The 27887-nt window shown below is 43.6% G+C and overlaps 1 protein-coding gene across 9 annotated transcripts in view; it reads right to left on the bottom strand.

Annotated features, from left to right (window-relative positions):
* The window catches only part of FAT3 (FAT atypical cadherin 3), a 443200-nt gene that overhangs the window by 143735 nt on the left and 271578 nt on the right, over nucleotides 1–27887 (bottom strand). For all 9 annotated transcript variants that reach the window (XM_033146109.1, XM_033146108.1, XM_033146110.1 and 6 more), the window contains exon 4: nucleotides 9255–9316. In XM_033146109.1, the coding sequence (XP_033002000.1) occupies nucleotides 9255–9316 (62 nt within the window). The remainder of the gene's footprint in view (nucleotides 1–9254; nucleotides 9317–27887) is intronic.

Raw genomic sequence — 27887 nt, 5'->3', positions numbered from 1 at the left:
TGGGGTTGGCTATATATATATATATATATATATATATATATATATTCAAAAAAATGTTGTTAGTAGCAGTGACTATATAATTGCAAGAGCACTGTTCCAGAACATTTTCATGTTTATTATATCTATTCAAAAAAAAAGACTGGGTATGTAACTTCTTTATATTACAGTTTATAATTTCTATGCTATTTGAAGTTGTAGTCATGCATGTGCAGGTCATCGTTTTTATTTACAGTTAATGAAGAAATTACATATCTTTCTACTAACAAGTGTTGAACTAATTCGCTGATGAAGAATTCAACGAAACAGTAGTTATTGTCTGGAAACTGTTCAGAGTTGGACATCAGAATTGGACATTTGCTGGTTATACAAAGCTTCACAGCTTCTTCTCCGCCGGGTAAAGTCTGGCATCATGATTCATTTAAGGACTTCCAGAGACTTCCGTTTGTTGGTTTTGATGTTTCGAATCATTCCATAAAGTTTTGCATATTGTATTTGTCTCTGGTCATCGTGTTGCTTTTGATATTGCTGACTTACATTTTGCAACACAGGGGTTTGTTTGGTTACCGTACACTTAACAGTGGTCAATTTCCACCCAATTTGCTGTTTGGGGAAGCAGTGGCCGGCCATTGCGCCTGTCGACAGTGGAGCAACAGAGCTCGCTTGCCTGCAGGGTTGAAGAAGGGGCCTCACCCAAACTTCTTCCAGCCCAGCAGGGTTCTGAATCTAGGTTTAGTGTTCTATAAAATGGGACTAGACACATCACTGGAGACCGATTCCGTCACTTGGGAACAACAGTGGGAGAGGCCTGTTGCTCTCATGTCCTTCTCATAAGCATATGGGTGGCCCTTATGAGAGAGAGGACGCTGTGGGCCTTTGATACATCAGGACTATTTTTATTCTTCTTCTATGTGATGAAGGAACCATCATTGCCCACAGGACAAATACCAGGCCTGCACTCAGAGGTGTTGAAGTGTGTGTCAGAGAATCACTGCTGAATAGCCCAATATGTTTAATGTTATTTAACTGAAGACAATCTTACTTGGCTACGAGTGATTGCCAAAGAAGAAGATATAAGAAAGGAAAGGGAAAAGTAACAGGCAGAAGCTTCCCCCTTTTTTTCCTAACAAAAGTTGAAAATTCAGAGAAAGTGTCTGAATAATCCGTAAGAGAACCAGAACGCAAGAGAGGAGGAGGAGGAGGAGGAGGAGGAGGAGGAGGAGAAGAAGAAGAAGAAGAAGAAGAAGAAGAAGAAGACATGTTTGCTGTGGGCAACACTGAAAATATTACACCGCCCTTAAGTCTTGCAAAATCTACCACCTGTGCAGTGCTGTGTGTGTGTGTTTATCAATCACAGCATAACTGTCTCATTTCTTTGTTCATACTCACTCCAGTTAAAGCAGAAAACCCTTAACTGCGTTTTGTGTTATAAAACTGCTGACTAAAGGAACATAATTTAGCCTTCCTACTGTTCTTGAACAGTCCTGCTTCTCAAGTGCCTCTCTTAAAAACAAAGGGACATAGAAAACTCCCCAAACTGCGGTAAGAGCAGGAGGGAGGAAGACAGAAGTCTCTGGAACGATGTTGTTAGCTGCTTGGCAGAATTTCACTGTAGACTGCAGGCCACATGTAAAAATAAAAAGGTGTGTGTGGGGGGGAATAAGCTACTGGACCTGAAAATCAAATAGGACTGCTCTCAGCGATGCTGCTGACAATCCTTCATCTCTTTGGAACCTATTAATTAGGAGCAGCATGGCAATCTGTGTGCCTACTTATCAATACAGACAACTGTAACAGCAGCCAGACTTTCTCATTCTGCAGAACAAGTTTTTTTTGGGTTCTGTTTTACAATTGTTCACCACTCGTAACGGCACTCGGCAGCCAATACAAGAAGAAAATGTAACAGCATATAAAATAATAAAACTGCACAACGCCTGATACTACTACTACTACTACTACCACCACCACCACCACTACTACTACTACTACTAATAATAATAATAATAATTCCCCATCCATCTGGCTGGGTTGCTCCAGCCACTCTGGGTGGATTCCAACACATATAAAAACATAATAAAACATCAAACATTTAAAAATGCAACAAAAAAAACCTCAATAGTAAACGCTAGGTAAGCAAAGAACCAGCGTGCGAACACTGGGCAGTATCTCAGAGGGAAAACTGTTTAGAGAGCAGGGTGTTTTCACCAGCCACCCAAATTCTGTATGTATGATTTTAATTGAGATTCCTGTATTTCAGGGGGTTGGACTAGATGACCCAAGGGGTCCCTTCCAACTCTACAATTCTATTATTCAAAATGACAATAAGGCAGATTCTTAAACCTATTATGGAGGACTTGTTCTGTGTACAGGATAAAGGCTGATGAAGTCCTGGCCTCAGCATTCCTTTTATTACCACATGTGGCTTTTATGCTACATTCTGCCCTCATTTCCCATTCTTACTTGGCCAGCCCAAGTTCTCCAAAATATAGCCTTAACTACATAGCTGCTTTATTTCTGGGAAACGCAGCAGTTATCCCAGAGAATTTTTGTCTAGTTATGCAAGCGGATATTCAAGTCAAAGGGGCAAGTTCCAATTCACCGAATGCCCTCTTGCAAAACCATTAAGTCTCAGGCAGACACTTGCATGCCAGGAAGGGATAGTCAGTGTGCTATGACACATGTGGGCAAGGGGTGGCTGTACAAAATCTTAAGTTAGATTTGAGTCTATTAGACTTGTGCAAGCCAGTGTTTGAAAATGACTTTTCCGAAGCAAAAACAGCAACAGCCAAGCAGACTCAGGGAAAACTTGAGGTTTGAAGAAGTGCAATATATATATATATATATATATATATATATATATATATATATATATATATATATATATAGGAGGAGCTAGAAAGACAAAGTCGTTTCCGGTGAAAGACAAACTGCAGCAAAACACAAACAGTGCGGTATGTGACAAATGCAGGTAGGAACGGAAGGCAATCTCATCTGGAAAGCCCTCCCATCAGATGTCAAGGAAATAAACAACTATCTGACTTTTAGAAGACATGTGAAGGCAACCCTGTTCAGGGAAGTTTTTAGTGTTCAAGGTTTTATCTTGTTTTTAATATTCTGTTGGGAGCTGCACAGAGTGGCTGGGGAAACCCAGCCAGATGGGCAGTGTATAAATAAATTTATTATTATTATTATTATTATTATTATTATTATTATTATTATTATTATTATCATATCTTAATCCCAACTTTTTGTACCCCTATTATTGATTGAAGGGCTATGCTGAGAGAGAGAGAGGGGGAGGGGATGCTTACAGCAACTTTGCAGTGCAAAGGACTGTTAATATTTCTGACCAGTGTTGTGGCTACTTAGTTTTACTTCTCAGACCTCTGTTTTTAAGCAGAGGTTGGATGGACATCTGTCATGGATGCTTTAGTTGAGATTGCAGCTAGATTGGACTAGATTGGCCCTCAAGGTTCCTTCCAAGTCAAGAATTCTATGGCTCTATGCGTGCAGAAGCCTCATGCTCCACTAACTCGCATAGACTCGTTGAACTTTGAAATGTTCAAAAATGTTCAAGAAGTCATGACTTGTAGTAACGTAAGTAGAAACTGATAATAATATCCCACATGCCTCAGTAGCATGCATAATGACCAGAAGTGGCTACTCACATGTGTGAAATAAAGAACATAAGGGTCAAAGGTCAAATTTCACCCAGAGGGTGACTAGAGAAGACTTTGAAATGGATGGGGGGGGGAGAGTCTTCTCTAAAGGCCTTAAAGCGTACAGGGGTATATATGAAGAGGGAGGTTCTTTAAGACAACTAAATCCAGTAATAAATTGGTGGGAAAAGGATGGAGCTTATGCCTGTTTCACAATATGAAAACACTTGCTCTTAATAAAGTTCACACGTGTGTCTGTAAAGGACAAAATTGCTCAAGAAACACATTTGTGGTGTCCAGATGGAGCTCTGTAAAGCAAAATCTGTCTCCTATTATCATCTAAAGCTCTCCCTTTCTAAAGAGAGAAGTCTTAAGACATGAGGTTCTATAAAAATCTGAACTTACTAGACACAAAAACTGTCACGGCAGAACTAGATAAGAGCTTTGCCATTTTCTTCCTCCCATTAAACATCCCCCACCTTGACTATTCTAGGTCAAGTAATGAGAAGAAAAAAAATTGCATTCTGAGATTATCAAATGGTGGAAGATTTCGGTGAAATATTCCATGGGTGGAATGTGGGTTGTGGTTGTTGTTGTTTTGCTTATTGCACTGGCCGAGCAGCCATTCCTTTCATTCTGCAAATCATCTTTCCACTGCAGCCTTCCTAGGATAAGGAAAGCTGAGCCAAATATATTGTTGGGTAGTGGGGGTGGAGTGTGGGCTGGAAACCCAACAGACTAGCAAGAGATACCGGCAGTTTTACAATGCAAAGATGGCACTCCTCGTCCACTTTTTAAGTCCGTTAAATGCCAACTCATCTTAAATGAAAATACATAATGATTTCTCAAGCACCCTGAGAAAGAGGCAGGAAACACCCCCAGCATTTTTCTCATGGGGATGAGATTGCTCAAAAAATTGGGGGTGGGGGCAGGATTCAACACAGTGCTAGCTGGCTGCCCAGGAAGGCATGAATGACCTCACATGCGCTAGAGCTCATTCCAAAGCTGCTCAGTATTGGAGGTGAGCACAAAGGTTTGGATCTATTTCCCTTTCCCCCGCCGTTTTAGAGCATCAATGTGCAAGTCAATGAGCTGTAACTGGATTAAACATTTCACTTCCATCAAACTGCACATGTACACTGGCAGAGCAGAGCGGCCGTAATTTATATTCTCTCCACCTCAAAGGAAACTGGTGGTAAAAAAGAGAGGAGACGCTTGTATATTCATATCTGAAAATGATTCACTTTCGGCATGCGCGCCAGACAGCTGTCACTCCGTTTGCTACCTGAACAGAATCAGACAACTAATTTCAGGATACGAACACGCAGCAAAGAGACGGAGGGGAAGGAAGAGCCCAGCAAAGGGCTGATTTGCAAGATGCTTACAGCCATGTTGCTACAGAGGTCTGGGCTGATTGATGTATATGCACTACAGAAAAACAACAAAATGCAGCTGCCATGACCCTGACCTGTCCCGTCCACCATCTGTAGTGAAACTCACCTCATGTCTTGATACCGTCATCGCCTAACCAAGAGCTAATCTTGCAGAAAGAGGCAAGGAAAGGAACAGCATGGTGGCATTAAAGACGCAGAGCTTGTTTTACTCTGTTACAAAAATTCGGAGGATGGAACGAAATAAAAGGCTGCCATTTTGGTGCCAGACCTGCGGTTCTTATAACATGTAGCTCTGGCCGTCACTCACTAAAAGCAACTGAATGCAACATTTTGTGCCCCTATGGCCAGCATCCCCAATAAATATTTGTGCTGTATGTTTGAGGCACCTTTAATTATGTAGATGTGGTTTATTAACACTTGGGCCAAAGGCCATTCGCAGTAAATAAGTGCAGTACAAAACCCAACAGTAAGAAATATTGCATAAAATCACGTTGCTCCTTCAATTATGAATATATTATTATTGATTGCACCCGCACAAGTCCTCGCGAGCACAGTGAGTCTATACAATTAAAAGTTGTGAAGGCAGGCCCAAAGTTGAGCAGTCTGAAGAGTATCTTGTGGCGTGCACACAAATGTTCTCAAATATTCAGTGCACCTTTTAAACAGCAACAGCAAAAGCGAACCAGGTAGCATGGGAATGTTTTTATTATTTTTTTATGCTCACATCTTGTTATGAAGTAATGACAGTATAAGAAAAGATGATGGGGGCTTCCTCTGAGCGGGAGGGATAAGATATTAATCTCTTTTGCGCTCCCTCAGATACCTGACTGAGCAAAAGAAAAGGAGCGGCAGACGAGAGGAGAAGAAGAAAAGAGACAAGAGGGGCGGGGGGGAGAGACTCAGACAGAATTGCTCAGATTGCGCAGCGCTGCAAAGAAGTAAATACAGGTTTCCTGAAAACCGCAATCACACCTCGCTTTGTAGGAGGTATTTATTTTCATTTATCTGTTTCACAAGAAGATAACCACCTAAATGTCATTTCTTTTACTACACTGAATGTTTTTCTTCTTCTCCTTTTCAAACCCACCATCCCAATCTTCCATCCATTTAAGGCATTTATTTTATTTTTTTTGGTCGAGTAATCAGAGGAACTGCATTTGGGGTTGCTGGAGGTTATAAAGTAAATGTAATGCTCGTGTAATCTTCCCCCCTTTTAAGCTTGATCTATTTTATTTGCAAGTTCGGGATGAAGCGGGATGGGTGGGGGATTTGAATGTGCGGCCCACGGAGTACCAATCAGTACCTATCAGAACAGAATAAAAGTGTTCAGATCGGCAATTTAAATAAGAGGATCACTGATTGGATTTTTTTATTAAAGGGGCTTCAGGAACATAGCAACCAGACCCTGTTTTCTGAGGGGGTGTTAAATGAAAGCCTCTGCTCATGTGGTTGGCTGGGCTAAGAAGCTTCCAATACTCTGGTTACTCAACCTCCACAGCCACAGCTTCTTCTTCTGCAGTGACTTGGGAGTGTCACTGGGCTTGTAATCACCAGTCACTGAAGCCTTAAAAACAACACCACCACCAACTACAACCTGGGACTATAATGAGACTGCTTTTTCCAAGCATATTGAGACCCGTGAAAGAGCCTTGAAGCTAGCAATCTGGATGTTTGCTTGAAGTAGCCTAGGCAAAGGCGATATTGGGAAAATGTACCTTTCTTAATTAAGAATTAATTAATTAAGAATTGATGCTTTTGAATTATGGTGCTGGAGGAGACTCTTGAGAGTCCCATGGACTGCAAAAAAGATCAAACTTATCCACCCTTAAAGAAATCAGCCCTGAGTGCTCACTGGAAGGACAAATCCTGAAGTTGAGGCTCCAATACTTTGGCCACCTCATGAGAAGAGAAGACTCCCTGGAAAAGACCCTGCTGTTGGGAAAGATGGAGGGCACAAGGAGAAGGGGACGACAGAGGATGAGATGGTTGGGCAGTGTTCTCGAAGCGACTGGCATGAGTTTGGCCAAACTGCGGGAGGCAGTGGAGGATAGGGGTGCCTGGCGTGCTCTGGTCCATGGGGTCACAAAGAGTCGGACACGACTGAACGACAACAACACCTTTCTTAAAACCTCTCTATTGGTTTTATGTTATGGTACTGAACTTGTGGAAGAGCTCAGGAGAGACTCCTGGAAGAGCTATGCTAGGCATAACATACTTTGCTGGACGTCTCTGTTCAGAGGAAGCCCAAGAAAATTGAAATCTCACCCAAAGGTCATAAAAAATGGGACGGACTCCCCTGGAAGATGGTAGACTCTTCTTTCTTGGAGGTTTTAAATCAGATGGTGGATGGCCACAAGTCATGGATGCTTTAGTTAAGATTCAGTTAAGATGGTTGGACCTCAGGGTCCCTTCCAACAATACATTACTATGACATCCCTGGAGCCTTGAAAATCTCCTTGTTTGGTGATACTGCTAAGGTTTGTTTGACATGGGACTACTGTCTCGAACCAGAACAGATGTATAAGATTTTAAACCAATATCTGAATCCATCAACACCCCCCGGTAAGCCACAAATAAATAAATGTACGGAAAGTTCACCAAGGATTTCAGCTTAGTGTGCTGCGCCAGCAAAACACCCTACAAATTCAGTGTCTTCTCCTTTGTCTATGTAGCTCCAACTCTTTCATTCCAATTCAAGCTTCACACTGATTTGTTCTGAATAGGCTAAAGAAAGACCTTTAAGGGTATTATGTCACAGTCAAATATAGAGGAAATAAGGGCAAGCTTATTTCATGAATCAAATAAAAGACCTCCATACTCCTGGGGCCCCATCAACGCCTCCCTCCGCCCCTCCTAGGCATGCACACACCATGCAAGCGAGAAAACGGAAGCTTTTAGGTCAATCTCCAGTCAGATATCTTTTCACGGGGAGCCAATTTTATTCTCTTTTTATGCCAATCAGACTCTTAATGGGAGGAAGAGTATAAAATAATTCCGGAAGGCAAAAGTGGTGCTATGGGGAGGCCATGGTTATACTGGCAATTAAAGGTTCCCCCAGGAGGTTAATTAACCACATTAGGAGCCAAACATTTCACAAAATGCTTCACAAGTGTCGTAAAACCAAGCTCTTCCTCTTCAGACAACCTAGTGCCAAACTGTCAACAGCCTGTCTGATTTTTGTTATTGAGAAACATGCCGTCAAATGGGCAAATTTTAATACATTCTAATCATTTTGGGGGGAGAGGTGGCGGCCAATCTGGGCCTCTAATCTTTGCACCTGCCAGTCCACAATTTGGCTTCTACTAGTCCTGAAAATCCTGGAGCAGGAGTGTACTAAATCATCCCCCTTGACTATTCCATCTTCAAACAGCCTGCAACAGTGGGATTTTGTATTCATCTCCAGCCTATTATTCTGAAATACCAGGTAACAGATTCCTCATTAGCCGCATGTGAATCAATCCGGAACAGACGACTAAAGCCTAAGTGTAATAAATTAGCTGCCCTGCAACTCCTTCCCCAATTAAAAATAGATGCCTTTTTCCATTTTATTTGAAGGGGTACTCTCAGCAAGTATTCTGTCTGCTGTACTCCAGTTATATGCTCAAGGCCTACAGGCCAATAAAACACATATCAGGCCTGAAAACCTCTCATTAGTAGACATGCTTCTGTGGCAATTTAATTTCATTTGGACGCTTTTCCTCAACACTGATAAATAAAGATGTTGCCTTCAAGCCCAAATGGGGCAGATGTATATGATTACTAAGTGGGTTGGTTTCGATGGAATACGAAGCACTAGGCTGGGAAGCTCCCTTCACCCCTTGTAAACAATCCTCTTCCCACCACCGCTGTCTCCATATTTTGCCATTCACATCCAAACTGGACAAACTATGGTTTTTACAAGCCATAGTCTGTCTTAAAACCAGGGTTGAAAACCCAATTCAAACGGTCTGCAATCATGGTTTGTGCGCAAATGATAGTTTCTCCAAGTTGGATGTAAAAGAAAATGGTAACATGTCACTAAATCAGAAGTAACCAAGGGAATCAGACGGCACAAGGAAAGGAATGAGGGGAAAAGAAGACAAAGGCGTGTGATAGCACCGGGCAAATTCATTTAGAATCATGAGGTTAGATCCTGCAGGACAAGCAGATCCTGCAAACCTGGTCTGCACACCCGTTATAGAACACATTCCTCATCTCATCTTACCTCCAGAAAATGTTCTGCCTGCTGTTCACGATCCAGTTTTCTTGAAGTCGTGGTTATGAGACCTGTAAGAAAGATCAGAATTGTTTTCAGTAACCATGGAAAAAGAACAGGTCTCCGGCTGGATCACTAGAAGCATCCGGACCCAAACTTCCAATGAGGACTACTTTAGCATACAGAAAGGAGGTCCTTGTGCATTTCATGAACATGCTACTTGGATGGTACTTAGGAATGTGTTCACTGGAATAAAAACACATTTTAATACAAATTTCCACACTGATAGATAGATATTAAAGAAACTGCACATTAATGCAGAAATGGGATCAAAGAGATTGATGGATGAACACAGGTGAAACTGACACAGATATAGACTGATCTGAGCTTCCCTACCTATGAGGACTGCTTCTATTGAAAAGCACAAGGTATGTTGGGGAATGGAAAAGCTGCTTTTAATCAGCGATGGCCGATTCTAAGTTGTTGCTTCATGCTACAACCAAAGAGCAATTCATTTGCATGCATGAGTCTAAATTGCCCCACGTAGAGTATTCCCTATCTCTTTAATAAGGGTTGAGTTCATAGAATCATGGAATCACAGAATTGGAAGGGACCTGTGGATCATCTAGTTCAATCCCTGCAGTGCAGGAATATGCAGCTGTCCCTTACAGGGATCGAACTTGCAACCTTGGCATTATCAGCACCATGCTCTTAGAAGATAGTCTTCAACATCCTCCTTGGTAGAACCAATTATGATTCTATACACTCCAATTGCTAACTCAATCAAAAATCAAGGCGTGGGTTTGTTTATTTCTGAGTTATATTTTCACCCTCCCCTCCCCCATAAAAACCTTGAGAAACTGCATTTCTCATCCATTCTTAGTTAAGAAAGGCTCATTACCGCAACTGAAACGAGCTCTTGCATAGGCTAATACAATACATCAGAGGGTTTTTCTGAGCCAGCACCGCATGCAAGCGTCTCTAGTCTTCCTGATAGCAGGCATTATGGAAGGCATCAGAATAATAAGGGGCAATTTTATTACCCAGTATGAATAAAATGTCTTTTGAACACTAACAGCATGTTTGTCTAGCTAGCTTAGTAAATCACAGATTGGCATGATGAAACAGAGGTGCATAGAAAAAAAAGGAAAGGAAAATAATAAAATACCCCGGAAAATAAGTTAAATGTGACTTTGGGTGTAAATAAACATATCATTTTATATAATTACTGATGTAGGCCTCTAATTTGAAAGTGAGTGTGTGCTTATCTTTGGGGTGGGGGGTGAGAATTTGTTAAATATGCAATGGGAGGCAGATAATCCTGAGGACAAATGTATGATTATTTTAAAATCTGAAGCATTATTCCCCTTTTTTGATTACTGGACAATGAGAGTGAAATGCCCTTTCCTTCTGAGATAGCTAAAAGTGAGATAAAGCTTTTGTTAACAGCAGAAGTAGTAAATGCTCCCTCATTCCAGGGGCTTTGTTTGCTAGTTAAACTGCTAAACTAGTTTCTCAACATTACATTTATTTCTTCCATACATTTCCCCCTCATGAAATAATAGTGCTGGCTTTATTTTAAAGTCACCATGCAAGCTCAGGTGCCGAGATAACGGTCAGGGGTGTAAGAAAGCATTGCTTTCCGTTCTGCCCAATATTTGTCGCAAAAACAAACCCCTGCGTTGCAATAAGGACCAATCACAACAATACAAACACAACACGCAGGCTAATAGTTAGTAGAGAATATATAATAGAATAATGATATCATTCAAATTATAGGAATAAGCCAATCAAAGTTTATGTGCACAATATAACAGAGTGGTAGCGAGGACGGTCAAGCCGTGCGTTCAAAAGAGATGTCAAAGGACGGTCTCTCAATAGTCTTTCAAAAGTTTCAACGGAAGACGTCTCAAAACCTCAAAAGGACAGTGTTTCCGGAATGATACTGCTGTTTCGTAATAGTCTTCAGCAGCTGATATTTTTCAACAGAATATGTAAGTAAGATTTATGCTAAGGATCAGTGCTCACTAGATAGTTTGTCGCAGGCAGCATCGTCCCCTTTCTGCTGCAGTTCATCTTTTGCCCAAGGCTACGCTATTAGCCTCAGGGGATGCAGGTGGCGCTGTGGGTTAAACCACAGAGCCTAGGGCTCACTGATCAGAAGGTCGGCGGTTCGATTCCCCGCGACGGGGTGAGCTCCCGTTGCTCGGTCCCAGCTCCTGCCCACCTAGCAGTTTGAAAGCACATCAAAAGTGCAAGTAGATAAATAGGTACTGCTCCGGCGGGAAGGTAAACGGCGTTTCCATGTGCTGCTCTGGTTCGCCAGAAGCGGCTTTGTCATGCTGGCCACATGGCTTGGAAGCTGTACGCCGGCTCCCTCGGCCAGTAACGAGAGATGAGTGCCGCAACCCCAGAGTCGGAAACGACTGGACCTAATGGTCAGGGGTCCCTTTTCCGTTACCTTATGCTATTAGCCTCAGTGCCTGCAATGGCAAAACTGTGTGTAACATAGATAATTTACGTAATTAACTATTCTGTAAATTATTACATTGTCACCACATAATTCCAGCCCCTTCATTTAAAAGCAAAGGAAACACAATGCCCTTGGGGAAAAATATCAATTGGGTATTGTTTGCAGACTGCTGTAGGACTTACTTTTCCAGAGTTCTAAATCACACAGAGCAGGCTCCCCTTTTCGGAAGCCATCTTTTCCAACTCGCAGAGGGTGATGGAGTTAGCAGTGCAGGTTGGAGCAAGCATGCTTGTCCTAGCTCTCCTCCACTGCATGGAGGATATAGAACACTGGGGGTAGGGCTTGAGTAGGGCGACCCCACTCGTAAAGCTGAGAGCGTAACAATAGGTCAGACAGCAAAGGCAGCTTTAGGGTAGCACAACTGGTCCAGCCACACTAAGTGCTGTGCACCACAATAATGCTGTAGAACTGAGCACCAGGGGACTGAGGTTTAGGGCACCACTGAAATTTGAGAGTCCAATGTCCCCCCACTTCAAGCAGAAGTTCTGAGGCTCTGGCTAGACACTCCAGAAATCCGAACTTGGGGGCAATCCTGCCTTTGGCCCTGGGGTCCTCCACTGGGTGGGGGCAATTCATGTGCTGTTGGTGAAAGCTGCCAGAGTTGGCATGACACTAACATTGCTACAATGGGAATAAAAGGCTCCTCAGTGGGCCAATACATTCTACACACACTTGCGAGTAAATCCCATTGAACTCAGTGCAATTTGCTTCTGAGTAGACATATGCTGGGTTGCTAAGGGTCTTGGTGAACGGCTTTATTTTCTTAATATATTTCATTATACCAAATATAAAATAGAGGAAAAATCTTTTAAAAATACCCACCACCTCCAGAGTGGCTCCTCAATATACTGCTACACAACACAAAGGCCTATGTTTTAGCGGCAGACCACTTTTCTGCCTGTTGAAGTAATCGTAATGTGATGTATGATTTTTAATTGCATTTTTGTTTATTCTCTTATTCCTTAGGTACTGCATTTTATTGTATTGCTATTTGAGTTCCTAAGAACTCAAAGTGCAACACAATAAAACAGAATATAAGAAAATGAGGAAGCAATAAAAAATACTTTATGCAATGGATGTGTCGCCATCTTTAACCACAAATCCACAGCTATGCCACGGACCACCTGAGCTCACGGACCACAATTTGGGAACCCTTGATGCATAAAGCAAATTCTCTCAAGAAACGTTTGTAGCATTTCTAGGATTTAATGGTGACTTGTGTTGCTGTTGTTGTTTTAAAATAATAATCACAAGACAAAGTTACGGGTATTACCTTAAAATGTCACAGAAGGCGTAATCACATCACAGAATTAAACTGTGTCAGTCATTCCCTGTTCATACACACCCGCCCCCAAGAACTGTGGTTCAGGGAGAGGGAACAGTTGCTATTTCTAACGAAGAATTATTCGCATCCTCTCCAAACTATAATTCCCAGGATTCTTAGGGGAAAGCCGTGACAGTTAACGTGACATAAAAAGCAATAAAAGTTTATGGCGCAGACAGGACCACAGACTGTGGAATTTCTGCATTCCAAGTTATAGCCTGAGGTTAGTTACTATGATTGGACTGTGGGCAAGCTCTTGCCTGGGCTGATTTGGATTTGGTCTGTTCCAGTCGATGTTTTATGTACCTTTTGAGATTTGAATTGAACATAAATTATCTTATTTACAAATTTTGTAGCGCACACCCTGTAACAGCCGAGCTGCCAGCAAAGGCTAAAGATATATTTTGTTCCTCCCCAAAGAACACTAAAAGTTAAACGACACCAACCCTTTATTTTTCTAATGCAACAAAGTGCCTTTCAATGAATATATTAAGATAGTGTATAAATCAAACATCACTATATAATTGCATATCCCAGATGCACTGTATCTAGCAGAAGGCCTATTTATGCTAAGCTCATAATGAGCTAGAAATGTAACAGTGGCTGAGGAAAAAATGGAGAGTAGGTCTGCCTTGGTGGAACTAGGCTATGGAAGAGAGAGCTGGGACTCACCATTTATTATTATTAATTATTATTATTATTAGTAGTAGTAGTAGTAGTACCCAAGCCACTCTGGGTGGCTTCCAACAAATATTAAAATACATTAAAATGTCACAGATTAAAAACTTCCCTAAACAGGGCTGCCTTCAGGTATTTTCTGAATGTCAAGTAGTTGCTTATCTCTTTGACCTCTGATGGGAGGGCGTTCCACAGGGTGGGTGCCACTACCGAGAAGGCCCTCTGCCTGGTTCCCTGTAGCTTTGCTTCTCGCAGTGAGGGAACCGCCAGAAGGCCCTCGGCGTTGGATCTCAGTATTTAGGGCAGCCTTCTCCAACACGGAATACCAATATGTCGTAAGACCACAAACCCCAGCTGCATCAGTCACACTAGACTAGCCAATGGTCTGGGAAAACTGGGAAGGGGGCTTGTAGTCCTACAACATCCAGGGACCCAAAGTTGGCTGGTTTAGGTCAACCGCACAGGCAGTAGATTTGTGGCATCTCTGGATAGGAGATGATGTCTTCACCTGTGTATGGTCCTTCTGTAGGTGTTCGATCCTGTTCTTGTCAAACTGGAAACAGGAGGTAGCTGCCACAATGAGTAGAAAGAGCAGTATCTCCTTGCTCAGAATTAACCTGCAATTATGATTGATTGATTGATTGAAAAGGTTTGAGATAGGGGGTAACAGTGTGGAAAGTATCTGTGGCAGTGTGGAAAGTATTTTAGCATCATCATTGTCAACACTATATTATCACTATCGTCATCATCTTGCCATTGTCATCACCACTGTATTCAAAGCATTCCACATACTCCTTACAAAACCTTAGCAACACAGATCAGCACTGTTAGTCCCATATTACAGTGGGAAGCTGAGACTGACAGAGTGGTTTGTCCGAGACCACCTATGAGTTCATGGCAGATATAAGCTTGCAGGACTTTCCCACCACAATGCAATTTCAATGCGATACTGTTCAAACGATATAAACCTCAGCTCTCATCAGATTTTATAAACATGAAGTTTGAAACTGCTATCTTGCAGCCTTTGGGTGGTCAACTTTTTGAAATGCACCACCGATGTTCAAAAGGGCAGATGGTTTGGGGGCACCAATATGAATTTCTCTGCTACAGCATGAGCAGAAAACAAATGTATATGCCTTAACAAACATTCCTAAGACATATCATGTTTTGACATTACATATGCTTTCTAACACAACAAGCAACTGCATAGTCACCAGGATTATTCAGGTTATTGAGGCTGAGGGTGGTTCTGTGCTTCCTTTGGGGTCACACCTGAAATGTCCCACTACCAGACATTGCCCAGGGAAATGCAAACCTATTTGTCTGGTGCTGAAAGGATGACGAAGTTGGCACCTGCTGTGCCTCTCTGGAGAGAGCATTTAATAGATTGGAGCTGCTGCAGAAAAGGGCATTTTCTGTAGTATTTAATCCTATTTGTCACGGTGCCTGGTGTGATTATGGAATGAAGAAGAAGAAAATGGCACCTGGAAGAAGCATAACAGTGCAAGAACACGAACACGAACACACACACACACACACAACCTGATATTCCCAACAGGTAGATGCCAGATAATTTTCTGGCAATTGGGTGGTCTGCAGCTTTTGCATGACTAAAAAAAGTCGTCCTTTTATGTACACCTGGCAAATGGGAGAAAATGGGTGCTTTCAATTTCGCCAGCTGTAATTCTTTCATAAAATACTCTTATTTTTAAGAAGCGGCAAAGAGAGCATCTAGATTCTAAAGCACCAACTGCAGATGTTCCCTGTTAGGAGGAATGAATACGCACCCCCCCCCCCTTGCATTTGATAGAGCAGATTGCCAAGACGTTGCCATGCTGTGACCTGAGCTTGTGTTTTAGGAAAGGAAAAGGCTAGAAACTTAGCTTCCTCTCCCCGTTTCTTCTCCCACATTAATGCAGATTTAGACTCGAGCAACACAATGGCATTGCAATTCACTTGAAGTGCAGAGTGCCCAACTGGTGGATGGTTTGTTTGCCTACCCCCTTGCCTCTCCAAGTGCCACGGCCACCCCCATTAACATGGCACGAGCTTGCTTTCTGCTAAGGGTCCAAACCAATTAACATAAATTATACCCATGGGCTTCCCAAGTTTTACTCAGTTTCCCCTGGCATTTATGCATGGAAAAATTGAAGAAAATTGTATAATAATCATGTGTGCTGAGTACCAAGCTAGCCAGCAGTTAGATAAGTATTTATAGCTACTGCTGAAAGTACTAATTACATGCTAATTACAAGCAGACCAGAATACCGTAATTTTCACTGGAATTGAGAGAGCTACACAGTTGTTAAAATCTGCGCTGAGGCTCTATATTAACAATTAGCTGTTTAGGAGACACTGAATTTTGTCTGAAGAGGCAGACAAAAAAGGACACAATTTTGTTTTATATCCATCTTTGTTTTCATTTGTCTGCAAATGAGGACAGTTTGAAACCTTTTAGCTACCCGGGAGTGAAGGGGGATATGGCTGATTGAAGAGGGTTTGTTTAAGGGGAAAACTGATTGCTCACTTGCCCCCATTCATTAGAGAGCTGCTCCAATTCGCTGGAGTGAGTTGGGAGTATCTTACTTCAGCTGTCAGTTTTATCATATGTGATTTGGAACCAATTATTTATTTAGTGTGGACATGTGCCCTGACCCAGAGATCCACATCTGCATGTGCTGCACTTGGATTATCATACTGAACCTTTTGGTCTACAGCAAGGATCAGCAAACTTTTTCAGCAGGGGGCCGGTCCACTGTCCCTCAGACCTTGTGGGGGGCCGGACTATATTTTTTTTTTTGGGGGGGGTGAACGAATTCTTATGCTCCACAAATAACCCAGAGATGCATTTTAAATAAAAGGACACACTCTACTCACGCTGATTCCCGGTCCGTCCATGGGCCAGATTTAAAAGGCGATGGGGCCGCATCCGGCCCCCGGGCCTTAGTTTGGGGACCCCTGATCTACAGACCCAGCCCCTTGCTTTTCTCCTGCCTTTGCCATGATTAAAAGAGGAAGTCTCCCATTTCATCCAAACTGGGAAACAAATAGTTCTTAAATCTGGAAGTCGGGTTCTTTGAAAGAACGATTGTTTGAAGTTGACTTGATATTCCTGCCTTGTATAAAGTCGGTGAACACAGTTCCCTGGTATGGAAAAAATGGGAAACTGTAGTTTATTAGAGGCTTCCTGGTATAATTGTGGTTTGTGCAAAGGGAGGAGTGACGGGATTCCATACACGAGCAAAAGTCTTGCGTATATCTCAGCTTAATAAGCTGAGATATGATCATCCAAACTAGTCCATTGTGTATACCAGGAATGGGGAACTTGCAGCCCTTCCAGTGTTTTCAGACTCTAACTCCCATCAGCCCCAGCCAGCATGGACAACAGTTAGGGATGATGGGAGTCGTAAACCAACATCTGGAGCCCCACAGGTTCCTTGTCTCATTTGCGCCCAGACTAGGTTTTCTATGGTGCTTTCAGGACCGGTACCTCTCCAGTTGGGGGGAAGTGTTTGAGCAAAAGTGGTCTGCAGCTGGCGCAGAGTCCTCCTACGAGATCAGACCAGCCACCCAAGCACTTTTATAGGGATCAGGTATCACCTGGATTCATTCTGATTTGTTGCAATTAGAAGCTTCTTTGATGCTTCGGCTGGCCTCCTGGCAGTTCCCATTTTGGGACAAAGCAAGGCAACGACGCAAAAGCTGAACCCACACACGACATTCCTCAGGTCCCCAGTCAAGATCTGCTTCAAATTCAGATGCTGGCACTTGGAACTCTGGGGTAGAACTTCCACTGCATGGACAGCAATGACACCTGCTGTTCTGTATTATGTATACAGACGTCATCCTGCATGAGCTCCCTAACAACTAAGTATTAGTTAGACTGGCAGAATCAACGTTTGTCTCCATGTGTTTTCAGCACCCAGAAATGGATACAGGGCTGATGCTGTGAATATAGTTCCTCTATGCCAGCTATTCACGTCCTGATGCATCTAATCATCAAACCTTTTGCGTGTGGGAGGGTATCTATCAACTGCATAGGCTTCCTCCAAAACTGGATTAATACGGCAGCTGCACAGCAACCTTATATCCTATGTTTCCTCTCCCAACTCATGCACAGTCCCAAGATCACCCAGTGAACATCATGGCTGAGTTGTGATTTGAACCCTGGTCTCAGTCCATTTTACTCTCTTTGCCTGTTATTTCTTTTTCCCTTACCTGGTTTCTTTTAAATAACACTTTTTTTTACTTGTTCCCACCCTCCTAGCAACAGCCGAGTAACTATGAACTTTATTCCAAAATGTCAAGTATGCTAGGAAACTGGGAAATTAGGACATGCTATGGAGCCGATGGACAACTAGATGGGGTGGAGGTGATGAGGAGGAGGTCAAATCCTTGGTTACGTCGACTGATGGCTTTGTCGATGCAATTACAATCTCATGCAACTCCTACTTTACATTATTTTCTAAGCACTATGTTGCTACTCTACATTGCTTTATGTTGCAGTCTGATTCCTGGTTCAGAATATCATTGCCTTTCCATATGAAGATGATAATATACTTCGAACGAAGCAATTGCACGTTAACGAGCCGATTGATTAGCTTCAGTTGCGATCTCGAGCCTGTGACCTTTTGTCACTGATTATGCTCTACTCCTTGACCCACTGGGTTGCTAACGAGCAAATCCAAAACCTGATTAGATAGCCAAATTAGCAGTGACTCCCACGCTCGCTTCTGCCATGCCCTCTGCTGGCATGCAGCCACTGGGAAAGCAGCCCAACAGCAAATGATGCCCATGGGGGCGTTTGGAGGGGGTATGGTTTTTACCAATTCCCCTTGCAGTCCCCTAAAACCTTCTGGAACCGTGTGGGAGGTTGCCCTGGGAGCACTGTATGTGTGTGTGGGGGGGATATTAATCAGGAATGCCTCCTCACTGTTTTGCTAGCAGGAGTGGATCCCATCTCTCTACTGGCAAGAGAGAGAGAGAGAGAGAGAGAGAGAGAGAGAGAGAGAGAGAGAGAGGAAAGCATGATAAATATCCACAGTACCACAAAGAGATTAGGATTGGGCAATACCTGGTTTTCAACATCGCAATACATCACCAGCCAAACATGGTGATATATGATGGGAACCTTTTGGGGGAGGGAAGACGACACACAGCCCCAGAACTGAGAAACCTCTCCAGGCGTCTTCCCTCTTGAGCACAGCACAGGACGTTGTGTAACTCTTCAGTCCCAGTGCGCAGCAGCGACACATATCCGAAGACATGTGCACACTCAAACAGCAGAGTACAGCTGGAAGCTGAGGTTGTGAGGTGTGGCATAGGAGTTTATTAAGCAATATATATGCAGGACAAAGTAATCATGGCGTCCCTCTCACATCTTCTCCAAGAGAGAGAGAGAGCGAGTACAAAAGTACAATACAACGAAAGAGATAGGACTGGCTTCCGTTTCCCACACTTTCCAAGCATGGAATGCAAACACAGAGATGTGATGTAACAATCCCACATCTAGCAACAGGAGAGAATGAAAATACTGACATCGTACTGATATATCACGATGTCTGAAATAAGGATGGAGCTATGCAGAGAATCATAGAATCATAGAGTTGGAAGAGACCACAAGGGCCATCCAGTCCAACCCCCTGACAAGCAGGAAACACCATCAAAGCATTCCTGACAGATGGCTGTCAAGCCTCTGCTTAAAGACCTCCAAAGAAGGAGACTCCACCACACTCCTTGGTAGCAAATTCCACTGCCGAACAGCTCTCACTGTCAGGAAGTTCTTCCTAATGTTTAGGTGGAATCTTCTTTCTTGTAGTTTGAATCCATTGCCCCGTGTCCGCTTCTCTGGAGCAGCAGAAAACAACCTTTCACCCTCCTCCTTTTATATATTTGAACATGGCTATCATATCACCCCTTAACAAGTTTGCTGGCTTCATGGTTTTTCCTGCATTGTGATTTTTGCATAGAATGAACGAACACACACACACACACACACACACACACACACACGATTCATACAAACACGATTCACACAAACACACACAAACATGATTCGCCAGGTCTAAAACTAAGATTCCAATATCACAATATGGACATCAAACAGATTTTGGATGATACATCAATATACCACCCAGCCTTAAGAGATGCAAGGTGTAAATGTGAAAACAAAACAAATACTCCATTCAGCTGCAACATAGCATGGTTTAGTGGTCAATTTTGATCTGATCCCCATTATTAGTTCAGGAAGTGAGAATCAGACTACTTCACTTTGCGATGTAGGATGAATAAAACCCTTGAGCGTCCCCCCACAGGACACTGGGAGAGTGGATGTTACCGACTTTTATAGAGATAGATGGGCATGTTAAATGTGACCGAAGCTATCCGTTTTATTTGGGAGAGCTTTAAGAGCTGAGAAGAGGAAATGGCAAAGTCCACCTGAGGCAAGATTACAGCTCACACACCCCCAAAGTCACCACACGCAGCAGCACTATTAAGGCTCTATGGCATCAGCTGAAGAAACTTGACTTTAATGAGCCATGCAATAACCAGAAAGGAGAGATCAGCAGTTTTCCTTCCCACTCCTGCCCTGAAGAGGATTGTCAGCTGTGTCAGTGGATAGGCTGACCCTTAAATAGCCCTGGAAAGGCTGGACAAAGTGCTCAGATATTGACCATTATCAATGAAATATTGGGGGCGGGGGCGTGTATAGCCGCAGGTACTCCTCTATAAGTAGAGGGGGTTTAAACAGACCTTCATGTTGACCTTAATGACCTGAGTGCTCAGAGACAACCAGAGACAGAAACAGAGCAGAATGATCCAGATATAGGGAGGGTCTAGTCCCGCATGGCAATTCTTACATTTCATGGATGACAGAGCTATCAATGGCTTCTAGCCATGATGGCTATGCTCTGCCTTCACAGTCGGAGGCAGTAATGCTTCCAAATGCCCGTCGCTGGAAACCGCAGGAGCTGAGAGTGCTCTTGAACTCAGCTCCTGCTTGCAGGTTTCCCGCAGGTGTCTGGTTGCCCACTTGTGAGAACAGGATGCTGGGAAAGATGGGATACAGGTCCGATCCGGCAGGCCCTTCTTATGTTCTCATTTGCAAATTTCTCACACCGATTTACTCTTATCTATTTATCATTGTTTGTGGCCTTACCCTGCCTGCTCCATCCAGACTCAAATTTCTACCGTCCATTGCCATCACTGCCCACCCCTGCCCTACCTCCACTTCGATTGCTGTCGAAAGCCCAACAAGGAAGAAAGCCAAGGTGCACTTCATGTGTGCACATCCACACTGTCAAAAGCACGGGTACGATTGGTTTTCTGTTCGTCCCGTCGCTTTTCCTGGGAAAGCCTGCGCTTTATCTCTAAAATCGGAGGGAATGTGTGGAAGACCCAAATGACTGTTTGCTCCGATTCAGATGTAAAGAGCGGTTTTTCCTGGGAGCAAGCAGGAAACGAGCAGTGTGGACGGGCAGCTGCACGCGACACTGGCTTGGCAGAGACCAGCTAGCAACAGCAGCACTTGCCACCCCCTACAACCGCTGTTGGGGTTCTTTTTGTTACACTGGCAGCATGCCTGCAGTTTGGGGAACTGATCCAAGTGCCCTCAAGGCCCCCTAGGCGGCACAGCCAGGATGCAGAATATACACCCCCCCCCAGTTGATAACTAGGCTAAGTAACATCTACCTGGATTAGAAATGCAGAGAATCCCGAGGAAAGTGGCACACTCAAAAGGGTTTCATTTGCATGTCAATAGGCAGCACAGTCTCTATCTCCTGGAGGCGGTTTCTGCACAGAATGGCTGCCTTGAATCGCGGGAAGGAGCTGAAAAGATCTAGGCAGCATGCTTTCTCGTCCAGCGTTCCTCCTAGTAAAGAATGGATTTTGCATAGCGGTCAAATTGATTCCACTTTCTATTTCTGCAGCCTCTCCTTGTAGTTTCCAGCTATCGTGCTCAAATCTCTTTAACAAGGAATGAAATTATAGCAATGTGAGCCCTGCCTGGGGGCCTCTCTCTCTCGAAAGCACCAAAGCAAGAATTATGTCCCACCTGCATTGAGCCAACGGGTACGAAAGACAAGCCACGCTTGGCCAGGTGCTATATTTTCCCTCTTGTTTACTTGAAGCGAGTTTGCAGTGGGGTCTGTTAAAGTAAAACAAGGGCGACCAAAATCTAACCACATTTTATCCTGCTTGCTATGTTGCTTACACTAGCGGCTAGAATCACAAACCAGTTAAGCCTAATTAAGGGAAGACTGGTCTCATTCAGCTATGCCCCCTTTGGCTTAACTAAGTGCAAAACTGATCTGATATTTAGTGCATTAAATCGGCTTCTTTAAAGTAACAGCTGTGCTCCCCACAACTCCCAATCCGGGTGGGGAAAGGAGCAGGGCAAATGCTTTCTTCCCACACTGAAGCCTGAGCCAGGGGAATGAATACAGTTCAGGGGGAAGATAAGATTAGCATATCCCATGTTCAATGCTCAGCATCTCCAGGTAGCGTTAGGAGACACCCTTGCATGAAACCCCGCAGAGTCAGCGTTGACATTATGGAGCTAGATGGGCCAATGGTCTAATACACTACAAGGGAGCTCCCTGTGTTCCTATGTCTTGTCAAAAAACAATGGAAACGGATATCCCGAAGGAAGGTATGGCTGGTTGACTAGCACACCGGAGAGGCGCTGTCTGGATTTTAATTAAATAATAATAATGATGAGCACATTGCAAAAATACAAGTTACTGAAAAATGCAAGTACCGGTAGTATGTAAACATTTCAAAAGAAGCAAAGAGGCTGGAATTGAGAATGGCGCTCTCACTCGTACCAAGGCATACACACACACGAACACACACACAGGTGAAACTCGAAAAATCAGAATATTGTGGAAAAGTCCATTTATGTTTTCATTAGCTACTGGAGTTCAATATATGAGATAGACTCATGACATGCAAAGCGAGGTATGTCAAGCCTTTATTTGTTATAATTGTGATGATTATGGCATACAGCCGATGAAAACCCCAAAGTTGAAATTGTTAATTCGGGGTTCTCATCAGCTGTATGCCATAATCACCACAATTATAACAAAGAAAGGCTTGACATATCTCGCTTTGCATGTCATGAGTCTATCTCATATATTAGTTTCACCTTTTAAGTTGAATTACTGAAAGAAATGAACCTTCCCACGATATTCTAATTTTTCGAGTTTCACCTGTATATATATGTACTTTCATTTACCTACTTATATGGAAATACTGCCTCTCAATGAGGTCAAATCTAGATTCACAAAATGTTTAGGGGTATGTGTACCCCTGCGTTCCCCCCCCGTCCCCCAGATAAAAAGCACTGTATATGTGAGAAAAATCAGCCAAACTGTGGACAAACTGTATATACCTTTCTTGCTTCCAGAAATGCAAATACTGTTCCATGGTGCCGCACAATTTGAGGCCTAACATGTACTATGAGGGACGTATGCGCACTGATACACCCGTTCACATCTGCTTTCTTCCAACTAGCAGAGTATTTGGCCTGACCGGCTTTTGTATGCCTGCCTGCCACCCCCACCCCACCCCCAAACCCGGTTCTCTTTCCACCTTTATTTGAGGGAATTAACGGAGACATTTCAAAGCAGCTGATGTTTTGCAACAAGAATGAGAGGGCGACCTGAAACAACTCGGCTGCGCTTTCCAGAGTCTCTATGTAAAGCGACGTCCATTTCAACTGGCTTTGACACAGGAGAGGGGAAACCCGATCAACACTCAGCTCCCCTTTTGTAAAATAAAATAAAATGAATGAATGAATCAAAAAGAGTTCTCTCTTTCTTTTTTTTAAAGGTGCTTTGTGCGTGCCAGGCTTCAAAAAGAGGGCAATAGTTGCTTGTGACCACTTTTATACGTTATGCTGGGACCGAAGAGTTGAGCTGAGCCAAGAGAGAACGGGGGGGGGGGGGTGAAAGCAAACAAGCAATTCAGCACACGGCGTTTCCATGGAGAAATTGCTGAGCCAGCACAAAAGGGCGCGGATAAAAGTAGCGGTCAACCCAGCGGTACCCTTATTGTCACATATAGATTTGCAAACACTGGCACTTGAGCAATGCTAGGCAAGTGTGGGGTGGGGGTGTTTGCGAGGCACTTGGCCATCTGTTGCTAGGGATGACATCACCCCCTCCATCCATCGCTCGGGCTCACACTTTCTTTCCAGGATAGTGTCTGACTCATTCATCGGCACGGCCTGTTCAGCGAGACCTCCACTGTCAGCGCTCAAGAGTCGGGGTACAGCGAAGACGACCAGCAAGCACTGGCCCGAGTTGGGACGTCCATATCTGTAATGCGTGTGTGCAACTTGCTATCTTAAACTGGAGGGGGGGCAGCAATAAATCATTTGCACCATTGCGTTGGTCTGGAGAAGCAACAGTCGATGTTTTGCAGCAGGGGTGGGCAGCTTGTCCAAACGTTGGTGGACCACAACTCCCATCATCCCTGCCCATTGGTCATGCCTGCTAGGGATGACGGAAGTTGGTAGCCTAGCAACACAAGGAGAGCCATGGGTTCCCCATCCCCGTTTTATGAAAGTGCAGGTTTTCTTTTCTTTCAAAGAAGTAGGAATTGGTGCTGCCTGATATCAAAGGAATGTCTAGACCGCAAGCTGAAGCCCGTTCCAGCCTTGCTTAGTTTGGCTTCCAACAAGGACATCTGGAAACTGTATTTCTAGGAAGACTTCCTCAGCTTGCTGTCCTCCAGGTCCTGGGGCTATAGCGTCCATCAGCTCCATCTGGCATGGCCAAAGGTCAGGGATTGTAAGAGATGCAGGCCGTGTAAGAAACTGAAATAGGAAAGCTAGGAGCTAAAAGGCACCTTAAGCCTGGGTTATGGGCGCAACAACGGAACGTCTAGGCGCGCTTTTTTATAACAAGAACACAAAGCTGAAAATGAATGAATTTCTCACATGGTCTAGTCCTTAGGTAATGTAGGCAAAAGAAGCCTCTTCTTGAATTCAAGCTACTACATTGGGTCCTTTCAACCTGAGATGCTGGGGATTGAGCTTGGAACCTCTGCTGTATAAACAGAGAGTGAATCTTTATCAGGTCAGACTATTTGTCCACGTAGCCCAACATTGTCCACTACATCTTCTCCTGCCTATTATTGTCTACTACATTTTCTCCTGCTCTGGAGGGTAGGACTTGAACCAAGTTCGAGTTACAAGAAAAAAGATTCCGATTCTGATTATTATTTATTGAATTTATTCGTTGTTGTTCAGTCCAAAGGATACAGGTGAAGTTGCCACAAAAAAACGCAAACCAAAAAAGGACAAGGTTACCCGGAGTTTTGCCAAATTGGCTTCATCAGCAACAAGTATGCTGTATGTTATAAAGAAGTACAAAATCAGTTTTATAACCCAAATATATGTTGAGGCAGTGGGTCACCTCACAGCCAAAATGAAGCAGATTGGTGCCTTGACCCAGATTGGTGCATGCAATATAGCCACTCTCATCACATGTGGGAAACAATGAGCCAGGACTCTTCAAGAAAGAATAATCTGGGTCAAATTTGGAGCAATATAAACCCAAAATCTGCTGGGACAAGCAAGTTAGGATTCATCAGATCTGCAGCTCAGCTGGCCAATTCTTGGCTCAAGCGGCAATATGCCAGCCAGCATAACTAGCTCAAATGGGGCTCACCCAGCTGAGTCACGGCCAGCAGAAAAATGGGTGTTCTGGGCGAGTAGCAGGACTGGACAGGGGCAATAATACTGGAACACAACTCAGCTTGGCTCAATCACACGACCCGGCAACGCAGCACTGGCAAAACGGGTGGCACAAATCAAACTCTTATTTTGAAGACTTTTTATGTCTCTGCCAGGTTTAGGCCAGTTCAACTGGAAGTAGTCTACACTGAATAGAGTTTAGCATAGGTGATTTACACCAGCTTCTTATATTTAGGAGATTGCTCTTTCTAAATTTGGTTATTCTCCTATTTAATGTGTGGGATTTAAGTTATGTCACGGCTAACTTGTTCCATCGATTTCAATGTGACCTAATTTAGTCTGGCGTTGGGAGGAAGCCGCCATCAGTAAATCAAACTAGTAGCGCAGATGACCTCAGCGACAAGGCAAAAAGTAGACCTCATCATACCATGCACCAAAATATAAATTCTGCACGAGGGAAAATGCACGCTCTGGGCTGACATTATTGCTTGTGTTTTTGGCATGCATTTGTACAGATTCAGAGCTCTCTCTGTGTTCCAATGCCTCTAGCAGAGCAAAATTATCGACAAACACATTGTTTGGGGGATGAGCTTCACCTGGGTTTCAGAGCTTCTGTGCAGTCAAGGGAATACTGGGTAGGGATTGTTGCTTGAACATTTTTCTGCATGGGACCCATGAAGCCTGCCTTATTTGAAAGGAGCCACATCGCGAAGTCGAAGTGAAATTCCACGCGCATGGAATCATGGAGGGTGAACAAATCCCTTTATCACAAAGCATTGTTGTTGTTCAGTCAATATGCCAAGTTTGGAAAACTCAGCAGTGGCCAGAGGATTGGAGAAGATCAGTCTACATCCCAATCCCAAAGAAGGGCAGTGCCAAAGAATGCTCTAACTACCGCACAATTGCTCTCATTTCACATGCTAGCAAGGTTATGCTTAAAATTCTACAAGGCAGGCTTAAGCAGTATGTGGACCGAGAACTCCCAGAAGTGCAAGCTGGATTTCGAAGGGGCAGAGGAACCAGAGACCAAATTGCAAACATGCACTGGATTATGGAGAAAGCCAGAGAGTTCCAGAAAAACATCACAAAGCGTAGCACGGCTTAAACTTCCTGACATTCCCAGCCCAACCCAGGGCTTCATGTGCTAGGAGAGCCGGTGGGAATGGCAGGAGCACTCTGGCACGCTAAAGGCATTAAACTTTCAGGGAGATGAAATGAAACATGACAAATTACTTAGCGAGTCCACAAAACTGTATAGACCAGAACACACTTGGGTCCTATTATTCATCCACCTTCTCTTCCAGTTTAGAAAAAGAAAAAGAATAAAGCAAGCAAGCACAGAACCTGGTTTCATTTGGTAAAAAAAGGGTTTCACTGCTTATGCAGTCGGGGTTTTTAAGTGCTGCTGATTCTTTTATGAAAGGAGAGGCATCTTGGGGTCTAAACCAGGTTACAATCTTAGCTATCAGTATCTTTAAATCCCAGATCCCCACCTGCTATTTATATTTTATAGCATTCCTTTCAATGAAATGAAATGTTACAAAATACCATATGTTGTTGTTGTTTAGTCGTTTAGTCGTGTCCGGCTCTTCGTGACCCCATGGACCAGAGCACTCCAGGCACACCTGTCTTCCATTGCCTCCCACAGTTTGGCCAGACTCATGTTAGTAGCTTCGAGAACCCTGTCCAACCATCTCATCCTCTGTCGTCCCCTTCTCCTTGTGCCCTCCATCTTTCCCAACATCAGGGTCTTTTCTAGGGAGTCTTCTCTTCTCATGAGGTGGCCAAAGTATTGGAGCCTCAGCTTCAGGATCTGTCCTTCCAGTGAGCACTCAGGCATGATTTCCTTCAGAATGGATAGGTTTGATCTTCTTGCAGTCCATGGGACTCTCAAGAGTCTCCTCCAGCACCATAATTCAAAAGCATCAATTCTTCGGCAATCAGCCATCTTTATGGTCCAGCTCTCACTTCCATACATTACTACTGGGAAAACCATAGCTTTAACTATATGGACCTTTGTCGTTATGAGCCGACCCGAATATAAGCTGAGGCACCAAATTTTACTACAAAAACCAGGAAAGCTTATTGACTCGAGTATAAGCCGGATGTGTGTGTGCGTGTGTCAGCGGAGGAGGAAGAAGCTAAAACTCGGCTTATACTCCAGTATATACAGTATATGTAGCAGCAGCTGAAAAGAGTAGTCTCGGATCCCTCTATCCATCTCCCCTGTGCAAATGCAGGGCTGAGTTCTGAAACAAGGGGTTTGCGTGTTGTGAAACCCACCTTCAAAATGCACCCTCCCAGTTTTGGCATTCATTTGAGGGTCTCGTGAAACAGAGCCCCCACTCTGGCTTGGCTTCATTATATTTTAGCATAGCAAAATCTGACTGGCTACACAGCACT

Source organism: Lacerta agilis, chromosome 4, assembly GCF_009819535.1.
Source record: "Lacerta agilis isolate rLacAgi1 chromosome 4, rLacAgi1.pri, whole genome shotgun sequence".
Taxonomy (NCBI): Eukaryota; Metazoa; Chordata; class Lepidosauria; order Squamata; family Lacertidae; genus Lacerta; species Lacerta agilis.
The sequence above is the reverse complement of the archived record's forward strand: the minus strand, read 5'-3'. Positions and strand labels throughout refer to the sequence as shown.